General features: G+C 40.4%; 1 protein-coding gene across 5 annotated transcripts in view; it reads left to right on the top strand.

Moving 5' to 3' along the window:
* Positions 1–24,640, top strand: part of LOC126427104 (zinc finger protein 708-like) — a 171,137-nt gene that overhangs the window by 114,754 nt on the left and 31,743 nt on the right. For all 5 annotated transcript variants that reach the window (XM_050089316.1, XM_050089317.1, XM_050089315.1 and 2 more), the window contains exon 6: positions 23,088–23,150. In XM_050089316.1, coding sequence (XP_049945273.1) covers positions 23,088–23,150 — 63 coding nt within the window. The remainder of the gene's footprint in view (positions 1–23,087; positions 23,151–24,640) is intronic.

Here is a 24,640-nt window from a genome sequence, read left to right as displayed (position 1 = left end):
TTTTAATAACTTACAGCTTATATTGACAGATAAGCTGTTGCAGACGTCTTTCATACAAAATAACAGAACATAAACCTTGCACTGGAAAATGTAGGATGGAATGTAACAATATTATGAAAGAGATAGGTGCTACTCACCATATAGTGGAGATGCTGATTCACAGAAAGGCACGACAAAAAGACTATCTGAAAGTTAGCTATCAGCCAACAAGGCCCCTGTCAAAAATAGACAACACACACACACACACACACACACACACACACACACACACACACACACACACACAATTCACACACACAGGACCACAGTCTCTGGCAGTTGGAGCCAGACTGAGCAGCAGTGCATTATGGGAGAGACAACTGGGTGAGGGTAAGGGGGAGGCTGGGGTGGGCAGAAGGGGGGGGTTGCAGGGTATGTGGTGGGGGATGGTAAAGTGCTGCTGGGAACGTGGAGGGTCAAGGTGGAGATTAGGGGTGGCTAGGTTCAGTTGTGAAGTTAGACAGAGGGTGGGGGTGAGAGGGGGCAGTAGCGGAAAAGAAGGGAAATACAAAGACTGGGTGATTTGGTGGAATAGAGGGCTGTGTAGTGCTGGAATGGGAACAAGGATGGAACTAGATGGGTAAGGATAATGACTGACGAAGGTTGATGCCGCGAGGATTACGGGAACATAGGGTATGTTGGTGGGAAAGATCCAGATGGCACAGGCTGTGCAGCAGTCACTGAAACAAAGGACATCATGTTGGGCAGTGTACTGAGCAATAGGGTGGTCCAACTGTTCCTTGACCACAGTTTGTTGATGGCCATTTCATGTGGACAAACAGCTAGTTGGTTGTCTGCCCACATACAATGCAGCACAGTGACTGCAGCTTAGCTTGTAGATCACCTCATTGATTTCACAGGTAGCCCTGCCTTTGATGGGATAGGTGATTTGTGACTGGACTGAAGTAGGTGATGGTAGGAGTACATATGGGACAGGTCTTGCATCTTGGTATATTACAGGGATATGAGCCATGAGGCAAGGGATTGGGAGCAGGGATTGTGTAGGGATGTATGAGGATATTGTGTAGGTTCAGTGGGCGGTGGGCTACCACAGTGGGAAGTGTGAAAAGGAAAGTGGTTAGGATATCTCTCATTTCAGGGTGCAACAAAAGGTAATTGAAACCCTGGCAGAAAATGTATTTCAGTTGCACCAGTCCTTGGCAGTACCGAGTCGTGATGGGAATGCTCCTCTGTGGCTGGACAATGGGACTTTCGGAGGTGTTGGTGACTGGAAAGATAAGGCACAGATGATCTGTTTTTATACAAGGTTGGGAGGGTAATTACGATTTGTAACGGCCTCAATGAGACCCTCAGTATATTTCAAGATGGACCGCGTGTCACTACAGATGTGACACCATGGGTGGCTAGCCTGTATGAGAGGAACTTCTTGGTATGGAATGGGTGGCAGCTGTTGGAATGGATGTGTCACTGCTGGTTGGTAGGTTTCATATGGACAGAGGTACTTTGAGTTGGTGGTCAACATCAAAGAAGGTGGCTTGACGGGTTGAGTGGGACCAGATGAAGCTGATGGCAGAGAAGGTGTTGAGATTCTGGAGGTATGTGGATAGTGTGTCCTCACCCTTGATCCAGATCATGAAGATGTTGTCAATGAATCTGAAGCAGATGAGGGGTTTGGGGTTCTGGGTGTTTAGGAAGAATTTCTGTAGGTGGCCCATGACCAGTTTGGCATAGAATGGCACCATATAGGTGCCATAGCGATACCCCAGATTTGTTTTTAAGTAACACCTCCAAAGGTGAAGTAATTGTGGGTAAAAATATAGATGGTTGTGGCAACTAGGAAGGAGGTAGTTGGGGTTTGGAATCTGTCAGGCATTGTGAGAGGTAGTGTTCAATAGCAGTAATGCCGTGGGCATTAGGGATTTTAGTGGAAAGGGAGATGGCAACAATAGTGCCGAACAGGGCTGTGTGTGCTAAAGGAACAGGAACTGTGGAGAGTTTTATATAGGAGGGTAAGTTGCGGGTAATAGGCTTAAGGCGTTAGTCTATGAGTGCAGAGATTCTCTTAGTAAGCGGCTACTATGGGGTGTCCTGAGTGGTTGGGTTTATGTACTTAGGACATGTAGGTCAGAGAGTGGGGAGTCATAGGGATGAGGAGAGAGATGGACTCCCGCGAGAGGTTCTGGGATGGGCCTAAGGATTTGAGGAGAGCTGGGAGATCCTACTGGATTTCTGGAATGAGGTCACAGTGGCATGGATTGTAGGTGGGTGAATCTAACACTGGCGTAGTTCTTCTGCCAGGTAATCCTTGCGATTCAAACCAACAGTGATGGAGCCTTTGTCAGCAGGTAGGATTATAACATTGGAATAAGCTTTTAGGTGGTGGATTGCAGATCTTTCAGCATATGTAAGCTCCCTTTGCATGTTTAGGGATTTAGGGAATGATTGTGAGGCAAGGTTTGAGGTTAGGAAATTGTGGAAAGTCAACAGGTGGTATTTGGGGGAAGTTGTGGTGGATGACAGTTGGATGGAAGAGTGAACTGAGTCAGGCAGAGTTCAGCATTGGTCTTTGGTTGAGTCTGATTGGTAGGGTTGGAAGCTAGAAAGTGTTTCCATTGTAGCAATTGGGAAAAGGAGAGAAGGACTTTAAAAGACCTGCATGATTGTTTTTGGGAGTAAGGCGAAAGGTGAGGCCTTTGGAAAGGACTTATACTTCTGCCAGGCTAAGGCTTTAGGTAGTATGAAATGAGGAGGCTGGGGAGCTTTTTCAGGTGCGTTGTGCATGTTGTTCTGGTTCCTTGAGGGCAATAGTTTCGCTGTCACCACCTCTACAATCTTCTTTCCTTCTCCTGGTTCCTACAGCAGAAACACTTTTTCGCCACTAGCCCTGCCAGTGAGAAACAATCAAAGACCAATGTTGAAACCTGTTCGACTCAGTTCACTCCTCCATCCAACTGTGGTCCATCTACAATGCCCCTGAATCACCCTCTGTTAATTCTCCACAATTTCTTAACCTCTAACCTTGCCTCACCATAATTCCCCAAATCCCTCAACATGCAAACTAACCTTATATCTGCAGAAATATCCGCAATCCACTACCTAAAAACTGATCCCAACCATATATTATTACCTGCTGACAAAAGCTCCACCACTGCTGTTTTGAACTGCTTCTACATGCTGCCTGAAGTCCATAGACCCAGCCACCGCAGATGCCCTTTGTGGTCAGTTATTGTGCCCCTACTGAGAGAACCTCTGCTCCTCATAGACCAACACTTTCAGCCTATTACCCACAACTACCCTCCTATATAAAAGATACCATCCATGTCCTCCACCAACTCTCCAAAGTTCCTGTTTCCTTACCACACGGTGCCCTGCTTGTCACTATTGATGCCATATCCCTTTATGCTAATATCCCTAATGCCCATGGTCTTACCATTATTGAACACTACCTTTCACAGCGCGTGATGTATTCCAAACCAATGACTTCCTTCCTTGTCACCATGGCCAGCTTTATCCTGACACACAATTACTTCTCCTTTGAAGATATTACCTACAAAAAAATCTGGAGTATCACTATAGGCACCTGCATGCCACTATCCTATGCCAACCTATTCATGGGCCATCTAGAGAAATCCTTCCTAAACACCCAGAATCCCAAACCTCTCATCTGGTTCAGATTCATTGGCAACATGTTCATGATCTGGATCAAGGATGAGGACACTCAATGCACATTCCTCCAGAATCTCAACACCTTCTCCCCCATTCACTTCACCTAGTCCTACTCAACCCATCAAATTCCTCGATGTTGACCTCCACCTCAAAGATGGCTGTATCAGTACCTCTAACCCTATCAAACTTACTAAACACCAGCAATACCTGCACTTCGACAGCTTCCACCAATTCCATACCAAGAACTTCCTTCCATACAGCCTACCGAGCCATGCCCATCGTATCTGTAGTGACAAGCAGTCCCCCTCAAAATATACCAAGAGTCTCACTGAGGCCTTGGGAAATTGTAATTACCATCCCAACCTTGTACAAAAACAGATGTTCCATGCCTTCCATAGTCCCACTGTCCAGCCACAGAGGAGCATTTCCATTGTGACGCAGGAATGGAGCAACTGAATTAAATTCTCTGCCAGGGCTTTGACCACCTCTTGCTCTGCCCTGAAATGAGAAATATCATATGCACTAGCCTTCTCACTCCTCCCTCAGTGGTATTCTCCCACCCACTGAACCTACACAATATCCTCATCCATCCATACACAACCCCTTCTCTCAGTCCCTTGTCTCATGGCTCTTATCGCTGTAATAGACCTAGATGCAAGACCTGTCCCATACATTCTCTCACCACTACCTGCTTCAGTTGGGATACAAACATCACCCATGCCATCAAAGTCAGTGCTACCTGTGAAACCAATCAGATGATCTACAAGTTAAGCTGCAAGCACTGTGCTACATTCTATATGGGTATGACAACCGACAAGCTGTCCATCTACATGAATAGCCTCAGAGAAATTGTAGCAAGAAAGAACTGGACCACCTTGTTGTTTAGCGTGCCGCCCAACTCGATGTTCTTCATTTCAATGACTGTTTCACAGCCTGTGCCATCTGCATATCTCCCACCAACACCAGCTATTGTGACTTGCGCAGGTGGGGACTCTTCCTGCAATATATTCTACATTTTCATAACACCCGTGGCCTCAACCTTCGTTAATCATTATCCTTACCCATGTAGCCCCTTTCCTGTTTCCATTCCAGCACTACTTAGCCTTCTATTCCACCAAATCACCCAGTCTTTGTCTTTCTCTCCTTTTCCTCTACTGCCCCTTCTCATCCCCACCCTCTGTTTAACCTCCCTGCACCTAGCACCCTACCCTCCACCTCATCCCTGCATGCTCCCAGCAACACTTTACTGTCCCCCACCCCCATGCAGCAATCCCTCCCCCTCCACACACACCAGTGTCCTCCTTACCACCACTTGGTTGGCTCTCCCTTAATGCACTGCTGCTCTCAGTCTGGCTCCAGCTGCCAGAGACCCTGCTCACATTTGTGTGTGTGTGTGTGTGTGTGTGTGTGTGTGTGTGTGTGTGTGCGAGCATGCATGCGTGTGTATATTTTTGGCAAAGGCCTTGTTGGCCAAAAGTTAACTTTCTGGCAGTCTTTTTGTTATGTCTTTTTCAGCATCTCTGCTATATGGTGAGTAGCAACTATCTTTTCCATAACATTAGAACACAAATCTTGGCAAGTTTTGACCCCACATTATGAACATCAAATTATCTTCTCAACTGGGAATTTAGTTTGTTGAAATGGAATAGTACATGTACAAACATGTGATAAAAATTCCTAAAGTACAGTTTTTGTATGATTTTTGAATTTTTCCTGGTTTACTCACGATAAAACATTCCTTGTTTATTTCAGATATTTGTCATGAAAATACAGGGTGAGCATTCAGTGACAAAAAAACATTTTCCTTTTACAAGACACATTTCTAGCACTTCACAATAATTGCAGGTTTTATTTAGATAAAATTGGTGTGAAGTAAGAAATGGTTGTATCTGTTGTTACACGTTATTCTACTGTGTGCAAGAAACATTTGATTTAATTCACAAAATGTTATGATGCAGATTGATAATGCACCAATAACTGATGTTTAAGTATACTGTTCTACTGATAAACATGAGATGATGATGAAGAGCAATCAGATTTTATACTGTCCAAATTCTTTATAAAGAGGTTGAATCACAGTGGGACTCCACATTATACCACAGTGTTTTTGTAATTCCCTCAAAGACAGTTTTAATATTCAGGCTAAGAGTACAGCGAAAGCAGCGAATTATTTCTGAATTAATTGGTGAAAGTTCGTTATTCTCTTTTTTCGGATTTTAATATGTTGAATATATGTTTTTAAATTTTTTGTCCTAATATTCATCGAGGTTCCTGAAGCCACATATAAAGATATGAAAACAATAATGCACTCATACTTGTCACTGGCGTTATTTGTATACAGATGTTTAACAGTATTGTTATTGCACACCTGTCCCTATTCTTTTGTGCTGCAAGATGATAATGCTTGGTTTCTGTGTCATTTGTTTCATAAAATCTCTACACATTTACAGGAAGTTAAGTTCGAAATTTTACATTTTGTTATTCTATATGACTTAGTGAATCTGCTTAATCAGTTCAAAGAAGAGCATAAAGCAACAGTGTTCATCTCATTTTCAATTCTGAGAGCCCAGTGTCGTAGATGTCCATCACTAATTGTATATTGTCTGCCTCAAAAAGTTCTAAATATTCCAAATTGTTTTTCTCTCATACTTTTCCAAGATCCATTATTCACATATTTTCATATAATTCTTTCTTCCTTGTATATAATTTATATTCAGATTTGCTTTGCACACTGCATAACTCCAAGTGGAGTAGTACAACAACTGCAAACAAAACAGGTTGTCAGTTCAGTTCCCCTAAAGATACGTCTGTGGAAATCATATTAGAAATCAGTACTGAAATGTGCTGTTGTGCCAACAGCTAGACAAAAATGAATTGTGTGTCACCAGCTGTAAAACGTCCATTTCCAGAAGTAAAATGTGCAATTAAAAAGAGAAACAAAAATTTCAGAAGAAAATGAGCCCGCTGTTGTCAGCTTATAAACACAAATTTCTTTTCTTGTGGGCCTGATTATTGCACCTGCTAAAATGCAGCACACACTCTGTATTACACATTAATGGTGGGTATATAATTATCACTTGACAATTAACAAAACCAGTCCATGCCTTGTTGTTGTAGACACAAACCAGTAGAAGAATCCAGTCTCTGTGGCCATGCAAGCCCATCAGCATCCGTGTATTCATAATCCAAAACGTGATCCAAGAGAGATTCAATAAACAGCCCAGTCTATGTATGCAGAGCATTAGTGATATAGATGCTAGAGATCAGCACAATATGAAGTGAATTAATGCTGCCTAGGTGGCTGAGTCATTTTCTGCCAGACATCAGAGGCCAGGTCCCTGTGATTGCTCCCAAGCACCTTTCATAGGCTGCAGGGTATATCACAGAGGAGGAACAAGACTTCTGGTCAGGTGACTACAGGGTTATAAACACAAAATCAAATAGGGGTAACGCAGGAGTAGGTTTAATAATGAATAGGAAAATAGGAATGCGGGTAAGCTACTACAAACAGCATAGTGAACGCATTATTGTGGCCAAGATAGATACAAAGCCCACACCTACTACAGTAGTACAAGTTTATATGCCAACTAGCGCTGCAGATGACGAAGAAATTGAAGACATGTATGATGAAATAAAAGAAATTATTCAGATAGTGAAGTCATGGGTGACTGGATTTCGAGTGTAGGAAAAGGGAGAGAAGGAAACGTAGTAGGTGAATATGGATTGAGGCTAAGAAATGAAAGAGGAAGCCGCCTGGTAGAATTTTGCACAGAGCACAACATAATCATAGCTAACACTTGGTTTAAGAACCATGAAAGAAGGCTGTCTACATGGAAGAACCCTGGAGATACTAAAAGGTATCAGATAGATTATATAATGGTAAGACAGAGATTTAGGAACCAGGTTTTAAATTGTAAGACATTTCCAGGGGCAGATGTGGACTCTGACCACAATCTATTGGTTATGACCTGTAGATTAAAACTGAAGAAACTGCAAAAAGGTGGGAATTTAAGGAGATGGGACCTGGATAAACTGAAAGAACCAGAGGTTGTACAGAGTTTCAGGGAGAGCATAAGGGAACAATTGACAGGGATGGGGGAAAGAAATACAGTAGAAGAAGAATGGGTAGCTTTGAGGGATGAAGTAGTGAAGGCAGCAGAGGATCAAGTAGGTAAAAAGACGAGGACTAGTAGAAATCCTTGGGTAACAAAAGAAATATTGAATTTAATTGATGAAAGGAGACAATATAAAAATGCAGTAAATGAAGCAGGCAAAAAGGAATACAAACGTCTCAAAAATGAGATCGACAGGAAGTGCAAAATGGCTAAGCAGGGATGGCTAGCGGACAAATGTAAGGATGTAGAGGCTTATCTCACTAGGGGTAAGATAGATACTACCTACAGGAAAATTAAAGAGACCTTTGGAGATAAGAGAACGACTTGTATGAATATCAAGAGCTCAGATGGAAACCCAGTTCTAAGCAAAGAAGGGAAAGCAGAAAGGTGGAAGGAGTATATAGAGGGTCTATACAAGGGCGATGTACTTGAGGACAATATTATGGAAATGGAAGAAGATGTAGATGAAGATGAAATGGGAGATACGATACTGCGTGAAGATTTTGACAGAGCTCTGAAAGACATGAGTCGAAACAAGGCCCCGGGAGTAGACAACATTCCATTGGAACTACTGACGGCCTTGGGAGAGCCAGTCCTGACAAAACTCTACCATCTGGTGAGCAAGATGTATGAAACAGGCGAAATACCCTCAGACTTCAAGAAGAATATAATAATTCCAATCCCAAAGAAAGCAGGTGTTGACAGATGTGAAAATTACCGAACTATCAGTTTAATAAGCCACAGCTGCAAAATACTAACATGAATTCTTTACAGACTAATGGAGAAACTAGTAGAAGCTGACCTTGGGGAAGATCAGTTTGGATTCTGTAGAAACACATGGAACACATGCGGCAATACTGACCTTACGACTTATCTTAGAAGAAAGAATAAGGAAAGGCAAACCTACGTTTCTAGCATTTGTAGACTTAGAGAAAGCTTTTGGCAATGTTGACGGGAATACTCTCTTTCAAACTCTAAAGGTGGCAGGGGTAAAATACAGGGAGCGGCAGGCTATTTACAATTTGTACAGAGACCAGATGGCAGTTATAAGAGTCGAGGGACATGAAAGGGAAGCTGTGGTTGGGAAGGGAGTAAGACAGGGTTGTAGCCTCTCCCCGATATTATTCAATCTGTATATTGAGCAAGCAGTAAAGGAAACAAAAGAAAAATTTGGATTAGGTATTAAAATCCATGGAGAAGAAATAAAAACTTTGAGGTTCGCCGATGACATTGTGATTCTGTCAGAGACAGCAAAGGACTTGGAAGAGCAGTGTCTTGAAAGGAGGATATAAGATGAACATAAACAAAAGCAAAAAGAGGATAATGGAATGTAGTCGAGTTAAGTAGGGTGATGCTGAGGGAATTAGATTAGGAAATGAGACACTTAAAGTAGTAAAGGAGTTTTACTATTTGGGGAGCAAAATAACTGATGATGGTCGAAGTAGAGAAGATATAAAATGTAGACTGGCAATGGCAAGGAAAGCATTTCTGAAGAAGAGAAATTTGTTAACATCGAGTATAGATTTAAGTATCAGGAAGTCATTTCTGAAAGTATTTGTATGGAGTGTAGCCATGTATGGAAGTGAAACATGGACGATAAATAGTTTGGACAAGAATAGAATAGAAGCTTTCGAAATGTGGTGCTACAGAAGAATGCTGAAGATTAGATGAGTAGACCCCATAACTAATGAGGAAGTATTGAATAGGATTGGGGAGAAGAGAAGTTTGTGGCACAATTTGACCAGAAGAAGGGATTGGTTGGTAGGACATGTTCTGAGGCATCAAGGGATCACCAATTTAGTATTGGAGGGCAGTGGGGAGGGTAAAAATCGTAGAGGGAGACCAAGAGATGAATACACTAAGCAGATTCAGAAGGATGTAGGTTGCAGTAGGTACTGGGAGATGAAGAGGCTTGCACAGGATAGAGTAGCATGGAGAGCTGCATCAAACCAGTCTCAGGACTGAAGACCACAACAACAACAACATCAACCCCACTCTTTGAGGACATCATTGTAGCACTGATGATGCTGGCTGCAACAGATGAGAAAGGCATATGACTGACTTTTATAGAATAAAGTGGAAACCAGATCTAACCATTGAAACAGAAAATTAAATAGAGAAAGAGTCAAAAGGGCCTTCAATTCTGACTTCTCAAGAAGAAAAAAGTGACGAGAGGTAAATCTTCTGTATTGGAAGGTCCTACTATTAAATTATTTTGGTGTAGAGAAGAAAGAGACATAACAGAAATTACAGCTTTGTGCTATAAATTATATAAAAGTGCTATGTGGCCATAAGACTTGCTTGGGATGGTTACAGTCCCAGTGCCCAAAAAATAAGGTCCCAACAAATACACAGATTGCAGCACAGTGGATATAATAACTCATGCTGCCAAAATTATGTTGACAATATTGTATGTATAATGGAAGTTGATATAGGAAAAGAACAATTTGGTTTCAGGAAAGAGGGATACAAGAGATGCTACTGGACTAATAAGAATGTTTAGTGAAAGACAAGTGTAGAGAGAGGAAAAGGACAAAAGACATTTCTCTGAGTGAAATTGGCCAATATGATGGAAATTCTAAAACTGAAGAAGATGAAGTGGTGCTACAGGATATCAATTAAGGAGCTATTCACGAAGCAGGAACCAATCATGTATCAGTGGTTAAATCATGAATAAATGTTTAATGACCACAATAATGATCAAAAAATAAAAAATAAAATGGTATGCATCTATGTTATATGTACATATATGGTCACTCATTACCAAGTTGCAAAAATATAACTTATATTTTAGAGAAATTGTTCATAGTCCTTTGTTCCAAAATAGGACCTCATTTTTTAGAAGCAATGTAGTGCCACCTTCTAAGAAGCACGTTGTCAGTTGGAATAGCTTCACTTCTTGACTGATATAATGCAGTGCCACATCTGGCACTACCAACCCCTTGGTGTGAGTGATCACTGGTACATCGTTGTCATTGTCTTCAGTGGGTTCACTAACCATTTCAGCAACTGGAAGATTGGTCAGTTCAAACTGCTCATTACTGCTCATCCATTCTGAAATATCGCTTTAATTGCCGTTTTCACATCTGGCAAGCTTTTTCATTGGTCCTGCCAATGATAGGTCATCTTTGTCTGTGCTGTAGATGTGCGTTTCATTCTGAAAAATCTGGTTCCAAGACTTTTCACTGTCTCTGTCTTTATTTCAAACCATGAATTGGTTATCCAGTAAACCATGTCTTTTATTGTAGTTGTATTTCAGAAATCCTTTGAATTCTTTGATGGTTTCTTCACCTGATGTTGCTTGTAGAAGTGTCTGAAGCAAATGAGGACTATACAAGTTTTTCTTTTCTTTTTTTCTTTATTTTTATTCTTTCAATGCCTTGGTCCATAGGCTGTATTAAACTCACCACGCTAGGGGATGAGAACAGTGCACAAATATGGTCACATTGTAATTCTTCCTCATCAGAGTGTGAACCAGTGTTAAGATTGCTTTGGAAGGTAAGCATTTTTTCTTTAGGTATCTTATAATCTCAGGAACAAAATCTTCAAAGAAACACTTCTTAAAAATACTTTTGTTCATCCAAGGAGATATTTGGTGAACATATGTAACAGATAGTGCAGAAGCAGTGATAATTTTCAAAGCTCAAGGTTTAGCAGACTTTCCTGTTACCAGCAACTTCATTCTATGGTCTCCACTTGTATTTCATGCAGCAAGAACTGTTAATTCCTCTTTAAATTTTTTTTAGTCTGGGGCAGCCTTTTCTTCTTTTGGGGCTAGAGTTTTAGATGGAAGCATTTTATAATTTAGCCTTGTTTCATCACAGTTATACAGTTGATCAGGAGTAAGATTTTCTTGTTTTGCAATTTCTCATAAGATTGTGTAACAAGTTTGCCAATCCACAGAAAGTTTTTCACCACGAATTTCAAGCTCCTCTACACTGTGTCGATTCTTTCACCTATCTGACCATCCATAACTTGCAGTAAAATTGTCCTCATCTTCTTTAACTAATTTCTAGTAAGTACAATTTTTTCTTGCAGAATAGGCCATCAAAATTGAATTTACTTTTTGTCTTTGTCGAGTAAACCAAATGAACAAAGCTTCATTCATTTTTACATACTCAGATTTCCTCACTGACTTCCATTCAGATGAGGAAACAGAACACTTGCTTGATGAAATCTTCTCACTATAGTCTCTGTTTCTATGCTAATCTCCAATGGTCACCTCAGTGCCTCTGTACACAGTAGCAAGTTTATTAATGTTTTTCCTGTATCTAGTCTTTTCAGAGCCTCCAGTTTCACAATCAGCTTCACAATTTTCTTGTACTTCCGCCACTCATTCTAATGTATGAATTAAAACAGTAAGGAAAACATATGTACAGTACACTGTACACCGATACAACACTTTAAAATTAATGTGACACAGGGGGTCTCATTAAAGTATGCATATTGCTACAGATCCAAGTACAGTACATACAACAATAGTCAGCCAATGTTATAAATTGTCTGCTGTATTGTTACTTAGGTATAATTTATTTTAATGACTATTGTCACTGAGTAAGTGCAACAACAGGCCTAACAATAAGGATGGTAAGCACTGTACAACTGATTGTCATTTGATCCCAGTTAGTGAAGAGCAAGCACATTCCTCAAAACCTAGTGGTACCTGTCCATCTGTAATGGAAATGCATTAGCAATCTGAGGGCAATGTCATGTCTGTGCATTATGAACAAAAATCCTAAGTAGGACAGTTTTACTTTTAGTGTACATGCAAAAATTGAAATAAAGTCAAAATGTAACACATTCGAAAGTGCGTAAAACGTACGTACACACAATGTACAAAAACAGGTTTTCACTGTAGCTTTATGTAAAATTTTAATTTTCTTAAAACCAGCTCAAATTACAAGGAACCACGGGGGCTCAAATTACCAGGGCTCTACTGTATATAGTAACTGGTAACTGGGCAAGTGAAAAAGAAAGAAGATTTAGACGCTCAAAAGTGAAGCAAGCTTTCCAGAAGATGAAGTGCTTCTGCAGCCAGTGGAGTTAAGGAAAAGGTTCATTAAATGATTTGTGTGGTGTGTTTGTATGTCTGTGAAAGGTGTACATTGAAGAGGAGGGAAAGAGACAAAGCTGAAGTATTCAAAATTTGAGATTTTAGAGTGTATAGAAAATAACATCGGTAGATAAAGAAAATGATAGTGGTATAATGGAAAGGGTAAAAGAACATAGAATTATCCCAAACTTGGTTAAGAAAAGGACAGCATCCTGTAAAGAGAAGGAACTCTGACAACAGAAATTGGAGATACAGTGTAAGATTAAAATGGCTCTGGGCACTATGGGACTTAACAGCTGTGGTCATCAGTCCCCTAAAACTTAGAACTACTTAAACCTAACTAACCTAAGGACATCACACACATCCATGCCCGAGGCAGGATTCGATCCTACGACCGTAGCAGTCGCACAGTTCCGGACTGCGCGCCTAGAACCGCGAGACCACCGCGGCCGGCAGTGTAAGATTAGAAGAAATATGAGTGGGGAGAAGAAAAATGAAAATGCTGAATTAAGCAAAAAGAGGAAGGTAAACTATGAAGCAGTTGGCCTGGAACAGGGTCGGATGGAGACCACAATGCTGTCAGTAACCTGCCTAATTCAGAATGCAAGTGGAGGAAGCGAGACTCGTGGTATCTGCAAGAACTCCATTTTGCATAAAATACATTTTAAAAAATCTAATGAATGTATGTTGTTTATAGTGTCTCCATACACCATTATGATCAAAATTTTGAGATACTTAGTAGAGGTCACTAGTATGGGTTGTGTCCACCTTTTGCCTTTATGACAGCTTGAGCTTTCCAGGTGATACGCTCAATGAGGCATCTGTATCACTGTGGAGGAATGGCTGCCAATTCTTCCTGAAAAGTTGAAACAAAAAATGGTAGTTATGTTGGAGACTGAGATGTGGAGTAAAGTTAATCTCCTAACTCATCTGAAACATGTTCCATTGCATTCAGTTCAGGGCTCTGCAGGCCTGTCCATTCCAGAAATGTTATTGTCCACAAACCCTTTATGACAGGGAGCTTTGTCATGTTCATCCAAATAATCATTATCTCGAAAGTATTCCTCTTGTATATATAGCACACAATGCTTTAAAATGTGTCCAGATCCTTCCACATTGGCGTTATTTTAAGCAAAATAAGGGGCACACATTAACCAGGAGAAATACCCCATACCTCAACACCACCTCCTGTGTGCTTTTCTTTTGGTACTAAACATGATGGCAGGTTACATTCTCGAGTCTTTCGCCAAACCCAAACCCTCTCATAAGAATTCCACAGCACATAGCATTATTTGCCACTGCAAATCACTTGTTTTCAATTGACACTAACCAGTGGCATCACTCTGTACTTTACCTCAAATATTGCTTAGCATTGACTGCAGAAATTTGTAGCTTATGAAGAACTGCTCGAGTTTAGTATCTTACTGCATTCAACTCCCTTGCACAGTCATTTTGCTAGCTGGACTGCTTGTTGCACTTTGTAATTTGCAAGTGATTCCTTCTGCTGATCTTATGTGATTTAATACGACCACCCTCTGCAGTGCTTGTGGTCCCTGACCATCAGTGTGTATTTACCTAGTCTTGGTTTAGCTTTGTTTGTTCCTTCACATTCCCACTTAGCAATCACATCACCAGTGGTCAACTGGAACAGCTTTACAACGGTTGAAATGCCCCTGCTAGGTTCGTTAGTCAGCTGACATCTAACGACCAGTCCACATTCAAAGTAACTGAACTGTCCTGACCAACCTATTCAGATATTACTGCTTCTCTATGACAAAACAATATGTGCTCCCAGCCTCTTTTTATACCACTGGGTCACCTCTCATGACATTTAGTGATCAATTTTGTATTATATAGGGGTATCTAAATAGTTTTGATCAGGTACTATAAATAATAATTTTCATAAAGAAATTGACAAGGTTGTAGTGGTTATCTTCATAAATGATCCACAATGCCCATTAACTCTCCCAGCAATGCAAATTTACAAGCAGTTGCTGCAGCTGTATATGTGGATCATATGTGTATTGTACATTCTTTATATGTAGACCTCTATGATTCATAGGTACACAAGCTTTTAATAGCCTCATCACAATGCTCTCACATCAAGACATGTCAAGTATCAGTAGAATTTTAACAACATGTATGTTGGTGTACCTGCAACATTTCTCCCTATAGTGCAGAGAGAAAAAGATATGAGGTCAGAGTTTCTTATCCCAGGAAGAGAGAGCTTTATATAATGCAGAGGACTTGCTGTAATGAAGACTTACAGGTACATTTCAGTCAGTATTAGAAATTATGCACAGTTTCATGAAAAAACAAAAACCAAGCACTGCGCTCAATAAATTCAAAATGATATGATGAAAGCAAAGGAAGTTCGTAGCATTATTAGGCATAAAATGAACAATCTCAGCAAAAAGTATATTCAACTCCCTGGTAGCAGTAGCACTGAGACAGATGAAATGAAGGATGAATTATTGGCCACAAAGTACCATTAGCTCAGTGAAAAGCAGTAAATCAATAGGCTATGTCAGTATTTCAACTAAAGCACTAAAATATCATATTGACTTAGCAGCACACCTCTTCCCTTTGTGTTATCACAACAATCAGTTAATTAGTCAAGGTGTATTGTTTGATACACTGAAATGTGGACAAGTAAAACCTCTTTGCAAAAGTGGAGACAAGCAAGCATCCTCCAAGACCCAATCCGTCTGCTGTGTTCTCATTTTTTTTCTGATTCCTCTCCTTGCTGTGCCCCCTCTCTCTCTCTTCTTTTAAAAGGTACCTTATAACAGAATAATGAACATTCTTGACAGTTTTTTGATAACAACTCAGTTTTCCTCTCATAAAGATTTTTCTACAAAGAATGCAACATATGATCTCATGAAATCAGTTCTGGCAGGACTAAACTAGGAAATTTACCTTGTTGCCATTTTGTGTGATAATTCTATTGCATCAGATTGTCTATATTACAATACTATACTGAGGAAACTCAAATGGCTAGCCCTACCCCCCCCCCCCCCCATTTCTTAACAATGGAAAACAGAGGGTCACATTAACTAATTATATCAGAGAAAACGTTACGTACGTCATCCTCCAAAGTTCACCATTTATTTTACTCCTGCTCTTGTCCTTTATAAATGATTCTCGCAGGCCATTAATGAATCTTCAAAACATGTTTGCTGATGACACAAGTATAACAATGACAGGCTCAAATGTGTCGGTAGCAGATCCTACCAGGATAGTCATGGTATAGGCTTAAAACTGGTTCACAATGAACAGTTTACCCTTAAACTTAAAAAAATTCTTATTACCCAATTCCAAATAAGTAAAAATGACTTACAGTTAATATCTATCTGCAAGAAGTGTGTAAGACTATGCGTATGATTTTCCTAGGCATTCAGATGTTTAATAGACACATGAACTACAGACATTGGCTATGAGTGAGCATTAATTTAGATCAATGGGCAAGTTGAAAATTTGTGTCGGACTTGGATTCGAAACCAAATCTCCTGCTGTGACCACTTAGCCATCCGGACACAGTGGTAATCGAACTGCAAGAACTGTGCTAGCATGCCTCCTGTCAGGCTCAAATTCTCAACTTAACCACACATTACTGCTGTAGTGCCCCTTGCCCATAATCCTTATTACTCGTTGCATTTTGCCAATTCCTGTAAGAGTTTGAGTCTGTTGTGTATCTGCGCTGAAAAGATCATTGATCATCCTCATCTTAATTATACAAGGTGAACATTAATAAAACCAACAAACTGCAGGGACGGATTCCTGACTGGAAACAGAGGGGGAAAAAATGTCCTGCAAACATGTGTCTGAAAATGATGCTGTGCATGCAATGACAACAAATTGTCCTGGAACACAGTAAAGAGCTGTATCACATTCTCGTCACAACAGATGTTCAAAGTGACCTTCATGGCATGCAGTGGATGTGTTCATACATTGCTTCATGGATTGCCGCACTCTTTCGTACATTCTGACCTCTCCATGAAGAGCCCCACAGGCATCATGAACATGCTGTTGAAGGGTTTGCCATCAGGCACTGCTTCAGCATACACAATATTTTTCAGATGCCCCCAGAGGTAAGAATCCAGGTGATGTAAGTCTGGTAATCTAGCAGGCCATACTATGGGGCCTCCACATTCTGTCCAACATCCAGGGAAGTTGATGTTGAGGTGTCGGTGAAGAGTAATGTGGAAATGGGGTCTGCTCAGTCATGCAGAAAGAGAGTAACCTGTGATAATGCCAAAGGCACATTCTCAAGCATCCCAGGCAGAGTATTATGCAGGAAGTCCAGATATGTTCCTCCATCAAGGTGTTGTGGAGTAATAACCAGCCCAAGTATGTGATCATCATGAATCCGAGCCTACACATTGATGCTGAAGCGATTCTTATGGGATCTCTCAACCATTCCCCAATGATTGTCTGTAACCCACAGATGATGATTATACAGACTGATGATGCCAGTACTGGTAGAGGTTGCTTTGTTCGTAAGGACTGATGACAGATATCCCATAATTGTGATGGTCTGTTGCAAAACCTATTGACAAAATCTTTCCTGTAGATGGAAGTCTGCTGCTGAGAATACTTGCACTCATTGCATGTGGTAGAGATAGTAGCAGTTGTCAATCAGGATACACACAATTATACTCTGTCATTTATATTTGTTTTCCATCTTTCCCTTAGTTGCTCTAAATTTTGGCAGGTACGTACCATCTGTGGCACTAAATGAAAGGCAGTTTGTTTATTACCACACGTCTATTGCTTCTTTTGTTTGGGAAGCATCATCAGTGACCTGAAATGCATGCTTCTGTCACACAGCTAGAGGCTGCTGCCAAGGGTCATCACTGCAGGGGATCAGATGCAGGGATGCGAGAGACGTCGAGCACATTCCATGTTTCCCCCATTTGATCTGCTACTGTAGCTGCCCCGATTACTGCCTGCACTGAGGTTGACCCCTCACCGTGGTCGAGTGGGAGATCATTCCAAAGTCTGGCAGGCAGTGAAAAACTTTCGATGGGGCCGATCGTAGGGCCTCCCCAGTTCATTATCAGTGGCTGATGAAGTCTCTGAGCCAGATGCACTCATCCACCCTGTTCCAGAGGAAACTTCTCTGCCTGCAAGGTCTGGGCGTTCGCAGAGGGTGGGTTTGCTAGTAGTTGGGAGCTCTAACATGAGGCATGTAATGAGACCCCTTATGAACATGGCTGCCAAGGTGGGGAAGGAAGCCAGTGTGCACTCCAGGTGCATTCCGTGGGGATTCATTTCAGATGTGGAAAGGGTGCTTCCAGATGCCATGAAGAGTACAGGGTGCTGCCCTCTGCAGGTGATGGCTCAGGTCGGTAGCAATGACGTGTGTCGCTTTGCATTGGAGCAGATTCTGTCTGGTTTTGGGCGGTTAGCGGAAATGGTAAAGACTGCCAGTCTTGCTTGTGAGATTAAGGTAGAGCTCACCATCTGCAGCATCGTCGATAGAACAGACTGTGGTTCTTTGGTGCAGAGCTGAGTGGAGGGTCCAAATCAGAGGCTCGGGCAGTTCTGTGACCATGTAGGATGAAGATTCCTTCTTTTGCGCCATCAGGTGGTGGGTATTTGGGTTCCGCTTAATAGATCATGAGTCCACTGCACACAGGAAGCGACTACACGAGTAGCAGGGGCTGAGTGGAAGGGACAGGGCGGTTTTATGGGTTAGTGGGCCTCTGAGAGCCACAGAAAGGGCATCCATCGAAAAGGGAGCAGGTAAAACACAGTAAGTTAGTTGTAGAAACGATCGGTATTGTAGTTGTAAATTGTCATAGCTATGTTGGGAAAGAACCAGAGCTCCAAGCCCTAATAGAAAGCACTGAAGCTCAAATAGTTATAGGTACAGAAAGCTGGCTAAAGTCGGAAATAAGGTCAGCAGAAATTTTTTCAATCGATCTAATAGTGTTCAGAAAGGAGAGATTAAATAGAATTGGTGGTGGTGTATTTATTGCTGTCAGAAGTAGTTTGCCTTGTAGTGAAATTGAAGCAGATAGTTCTTTCGAAATGTATGGGTAGAGGTTATACTTGACAATTGGACTAAACTATTAATTGGGTCCTTTTACAGACCCCTCAACTCAGAAGATATAGTTGCTGAACAGTTCAAACAAAACTTGAGTCTCATTTCAAATAGATAGCCCATTCATACAGTTATAGTTGGTGGTGACTTCAGTCTACCCTCGATATGCTGGAGAAATTATGTGTTTAAAGCCAGCGGCAGGCATAAAATGTCATCCGAAATTGTACTGAATGCTTTCTCAGAAAATTATGTTGAACAGTTAGTTCATGAGCCCGCTCGAAGTGTAAATGGTTGCGAAAGCATACTTGACCTCTTAGCAACAAATAATCCTTAACAAATAGATAGTATCGTGATGAGTACAGGGATTAGTGACCACAAGGCAGTTGCTACAAGTCTAAATACCATAACACGTACAACAGTCAAAAAAAATGCAAAGTAAATCTATTAAAAAAAGGTGATAAAAATGCTCTTAATGCTGTTTTAAGAGACAGTCTTCACTCCTTCTGATCTGATCATGTAAACGTAGAAAAGTTGTGGAATGATTTCAAACACATAGTATTGACAGCAATTGAGAGATATACCACATAAATTAATAAGTGCGGTACTGATCCCCCATGGTACACAAAACGGATCAGATCACTGTTGCAGAAGCAGTGAAAAAAGCATGCCAAATTTAAAAGAACGGAAAATCCCCAAGACTGGCAAAGATTTACAGAAGTTCGAAATATAGCACATTCTTCAATGCGAGATGCTTTTAATAATTTCAACAAAGAAACTCTCTCTCGAAATCTGGCAGGAAACCCAAAGAGATTCTGGTCGTACATAAAGCACACCAGTGGTAAGATGCAATCAATACCTTCACTGTGTGATAACAATGATGAAGTCACTTGATGATAGTGCCACTAAAGCAGAGTTACTAGACACGTTTTTCTGAAACTCCTTCACCAAAGATGATGAAGTAAATATTCCTGAATTCCAATCATGAGCAACTGGCAAGATGACAAACATAGAAGTAGATATCCTCAGTGTAGCAAAGCAGCTTAAATCACTTAATAAAGGCAAGGCTTCTAGGCCAAATTGTATATGAGTCAGGTTCCTCTCAGAATATGCTAATACTATAGCTCCATATTTAGCAATTATATACAACCGCTCGTTCACAGAAAGATCCGTACCTAAAGACTGGAAAGTTGCTCAAGTCACACCAATACCCAAAACTGGAAGTAGGAGTAATCCATTGAATTACAGGTCCATATCACTAATGTCAATTTGCAATAGGGTTTTGGAACATATACTGTATTCAAACATTATGAAGTACCTTGAAGAAAACTATTTTTTGACACATAGTCAGCACAGATTCAGAAAATATCATTCTTGCTTAACACAACAAGCTCTTTATACTCATGAAGTAATGAATACTATCGGCAGGGGATGTCAGATTGATTCCATATTTTTAGATTTCCAGAAGGCTTTCGACACAGTTCCTCACAAGCGTCTTCCAACCAAACTGCGTGCCTATGGAATATCACCTCAGTTGTGTGACTGTATTCGTCATTTCCTGTCGGAAAGGTCACAGTTTGTAATAATAGATGGAAAGTCATGGAGTAAAACAGAAATGATATCCGGTGTTCCCTAAGGAAGTGTTATAGGCCCTCTGTTGTTCCTGATCTATATTAACGACATAGGAAACAGTCTCAGCAGCCATCTTAGATTGTTTGCAGATGATGCTGTCATTTACTGTCTTGTAAAGTCATCAGATGACCAAAATGAATGACAAAATGATTTAGATAAGATATCTGTATGCTACGAAAAGTGGCAATTGAGCCTGATTAAAGAAAAGTGTGAAGTTATTCACATGAGTACTAAAAGAAATCCGCTAAATTTCGATTACACAATAAGTCACACAGATCTGAAGTCTGTAAATTCAACTAAATACTTAGGTATTACAATTACAAATACCCTAAATTAGAACAATCACTCAGATAATGTTGTGGGTAGAGCAAACCAAAGACTGCGATTCATTTTCAAAACACTTGGAAGATGCAACAGGTCTACTAAAGAGACTACTTACACCACGCTTGTCCGCCCTATCCTGGAGTATTGGTGTGCAGTGTGGGATCTGCATCAGGTGGGACTGACGGATGACATCGACAAAGTACAAAGAAGGGTGACTCGTTTTTTTATTATTGTGAAGTAGAGGAGATAATGCCACAGACATGATATGTGAATTGGAGTGGCAATCATTAAAACAAAGACATTTTTCGTTGTGACTGGATCTTCTTGTGAAATTTAAATCACCAATTTTCTCCTCCGATTGTGAAAACATTCTGTTGGTACCCACCTACATAGGAAGAAATGATGATCACGATAATATAAGAGAAATCATGGCTCACACAGAAAAATTTAAGTGCTCGTTTTTCCCGCACACAGTTTGAGAGTGGAATGGTAGAGAGACAGCTTGAAGGTGGTTCATTGAACCCTCTGCCAGGCACTTTATTGTGAATAGCAGAGTAATCGTGTAGATGTAGATGTATATTCCCAATACCAGTGTGAGTGGCTTAACACAGGTTATAATTTTGTTTTGGTACACATCACAAAATTTGCCTATAATGACAGCTTCTGTCTGTTAATGTGTATCTTAACCTTTTCCGTGTCTCTGAAGGCTTTCTTTTGTTGGATGGATGGATATTGACTAAATGAAAACATCAGACTTTTACTTTGAGAGAAACACATGGTCTTGAGTCATATTTTTACTGATTATGTCACATGCCGTTAGTTTTTTCTCCTGAATGCGATGTATGGAATTATTTATCTCGAATACTTCATTTGGGAGTTTTACCATGTAGTCAGTTTTGTCTGTGTATATACTGTCTCTGCAGTTATTAGGCATAATTTCATAGCGTTTTTGTTTTGCATGTTGGTATTCTGTTTGCCATGGGTTTATATCAACTGTCGCTTTGTTTGTACTTCACTGTTGCTATTTGAGTTTATGTACAGTCTTTTTGAGATAGTGAGTGGAGGTGCGGATGCTAGAAGATGGAATACCAAGTGTAGAAATTGGAACATTTCCAACAAATTTTTCTGTTTGAGTTCAGTATGGGGTTAAAGCAGTGGAGGTATCAGAAACATTTCCACTGTGTACAGGGATAATGTCATTGGACGGAACATGGCAAGAAAATGATTTTGCTCGTTTTACGGAGTATAGTTTTGACATTAATGACTCTCCACATTCAGGAAGACCTTTGGAATTTGATGAAATTAGTTTGAATGCATTAGTCCACATTATTGTACTTGGGAACTAGCAAATGTGATGAACTGTTATCATTCCACCATTGTGCACCATTTTCATCCAGTGGGGAAGATTCAAAAATTGGGTGTATGGGTACTGCATTCTTTAAACCAAAATAATAAAATTAGCAGGTGACAATATGTGCATCTCTGCTTGCTCGTTCTCAATTGCCTCACAAAGAACACTGACCATTCCTATCTTGTAGCATTACTAGTGAAGAGAAACAGTGTTTTTTTACCCAAAAAGGAATAGAAAGGAATAGTTGAGCCGAAACAAAGCTGCAACTCCCCATACAAAGACCTGCGCACATCCACAAAAGATACTTTTATGTGTCTAGTGGAACAGTGACAGTGTGTTTTAATATGAATTGCTTCCCCTAGGCGTAACTACCGTTGGTGACATTTACTGTCACCAACCGAGATTTCTCACAGATTCAGTCCAAGAATGATGACCAGAAAGAGTGCTTCGGATGGTGCTACTCCACGTTAGTACTTGCCTGCCTTCTGCTAGACTGAAAAAAAAATTACTAACAGGAGTTGGTTTGGGAAGTGATTATGCACCCAACTTAATCACCTGGTATTGCACCCTCAGATTTTCACCTTTTCCATACTCTGTCAAACAACCCACAAGGATCTTTTCTAGAAGAAAATGTGCTTCAAACGTGGGTCAGTGAGTTCTTGGCCTCAAAACCAAATGATTTTTACAGTCATGGAATGAAAAAGTTACTCCAGCATGGTTGACTGATGTAAATATTGACAGAGAATATATTATTGATGACTAAAGTCTTTGTTATGTGTATCTGTTGTGTTTATTAAACTTATGGAAAAACACGGTGCACTTATCCACCAGCCTAATATACTAATGAACTTCATTCCTTCAAATGTGATTTTATCTTTCTTTGTTATTTCTTTATTACAGATTGATGCATATACGGAGTTCTGCATTCGTGAATGTGATCCTGTGAGAATTGAGAAAGAGAAGGTAAGTTACTGCTATATGATATTACTTTGAAATGAATTCAATGAATGCAAATAACTTGGCCTCGGCTGTGTTAGGTATGGATACATTACCAATTGATGACAAATAAAAATTTATTCCAGACCAGTCCTCGAACTTGAATCTCCCACTTATTACAAGTGGTCACCTTAACCATTAGGTTATCTGTGCACACCTCCCAGACTGACTGAAACATCATGCAGTCTACATTCCTGTACCATAATCTCTTGCACTCATCACTAAATTCTCGCAGCTACACTCTGATAGCATTCTGTCATCATCAAGGTCTGTGCATTCAGACATGGAAGAAAATATTACACGCCAAGGTGGGCAAAGACGATAATGTCATAGGTCTTGATTCCTCATTGTCTCATTCCCACTGGTGTGGGAATACAAAGTATAGCTGGTGGCATGTAGTGATAAATGTAGCTAACTAGGGTATATGAATGTAGACATTGTGATGTGTGGAAGTTTGGGTCAGTCTGGAAGGCACGCATGGATGGCCTAATGGTTAGGGTGATTGCTTGTAGTAAATAGTAATCCGGGTTAAAGTTCCAGTTCAGCACAAATTTTCATGTCATGGTACATGTATATCTAGCACAGCTGAAGCCAAGTGATTCACATTCAACGAATTTATTTAAAAGTAATTTTGGATGGCTGTATATCATCATCAAGGTCTGTTCATTGAGATATGCAAGTAAATCATATGTGATACATGTTAAGGACTGTAGAATGTAGTTGGATAGATAAAACACTCTACTCACCAAGCAGGGGCAGGAGAACGCACACATAAAAGGAGTTTACCTTAATGCAAACTTTCAGAGCCAGTGGCTCCTTCTCATCCCATCAAGTAAGTCTTCCCTGACCTGCAGTTCCAGGTGACTTCCACAGTTCTGGTCGAGTTTTCTGAAATCTAGTCCTTTTCCTTCAATCCTCTTCCTTCCCCTTCAACCCTTCTGCTGATTGAATGAGATACTTGCTCCAAAAGCTTGCATAAGTATAATCTTCTTTTATGTGTGTGCTTTCCTGTCGCCACTTGATAAAAAAAATTTTAATCTATCCAATTGCATTGTATTGTCAAAAACTGATTATTTTCATTGTTATATTAAGGACTGATAACTATTTATTTTTCTTAGGACATATTTATATGTCTGGTACAGTTTTAGGTATGTAGTTGCAATAGAGTTTGGAATTTCAGACAAAGAAAGGGGAAATATTCCCACATAAATACACATCCAGCTGAATTTACTGAGTTTTTTGTGCAATGTAATGGAGGTATGAATGTATTCCAAATTCATGCTGTTAGCCCGGTGAGTGTTCTGGGAGATAGGAATAGGGTGACTATTTTCTTTTTTGACACACTTTTTTTCTGAAAAGTAGCCCTAGTTGCTGCAATATCAGATCTCTATATCAGAGTGCAGCTCATGTTCTTGTGGTAGCGTTCTCGCTTCCTAAGCATGGGGTCCTGGTTTTGA

This window comes from Schistocerca serialis, chromosome 11, assembly GCF_023864345.2.
Source record: "Schistocerca serialis cubense isolate TAMUIC-IGC-003099 chromosome 11, iqSchSeri2.2, whole genome shotgun sequence".
Classification (NCBI taxonomy): domain Eukaryota; kingdom Metazoa; phylum Arthropoda; class Insecta; order Orthoptera; family Acrididae; genus Schistocerca; species Schistocerca serialis.
This window is presented reverse-complemented; position numbering and strand designations above follow the sequence as displayed.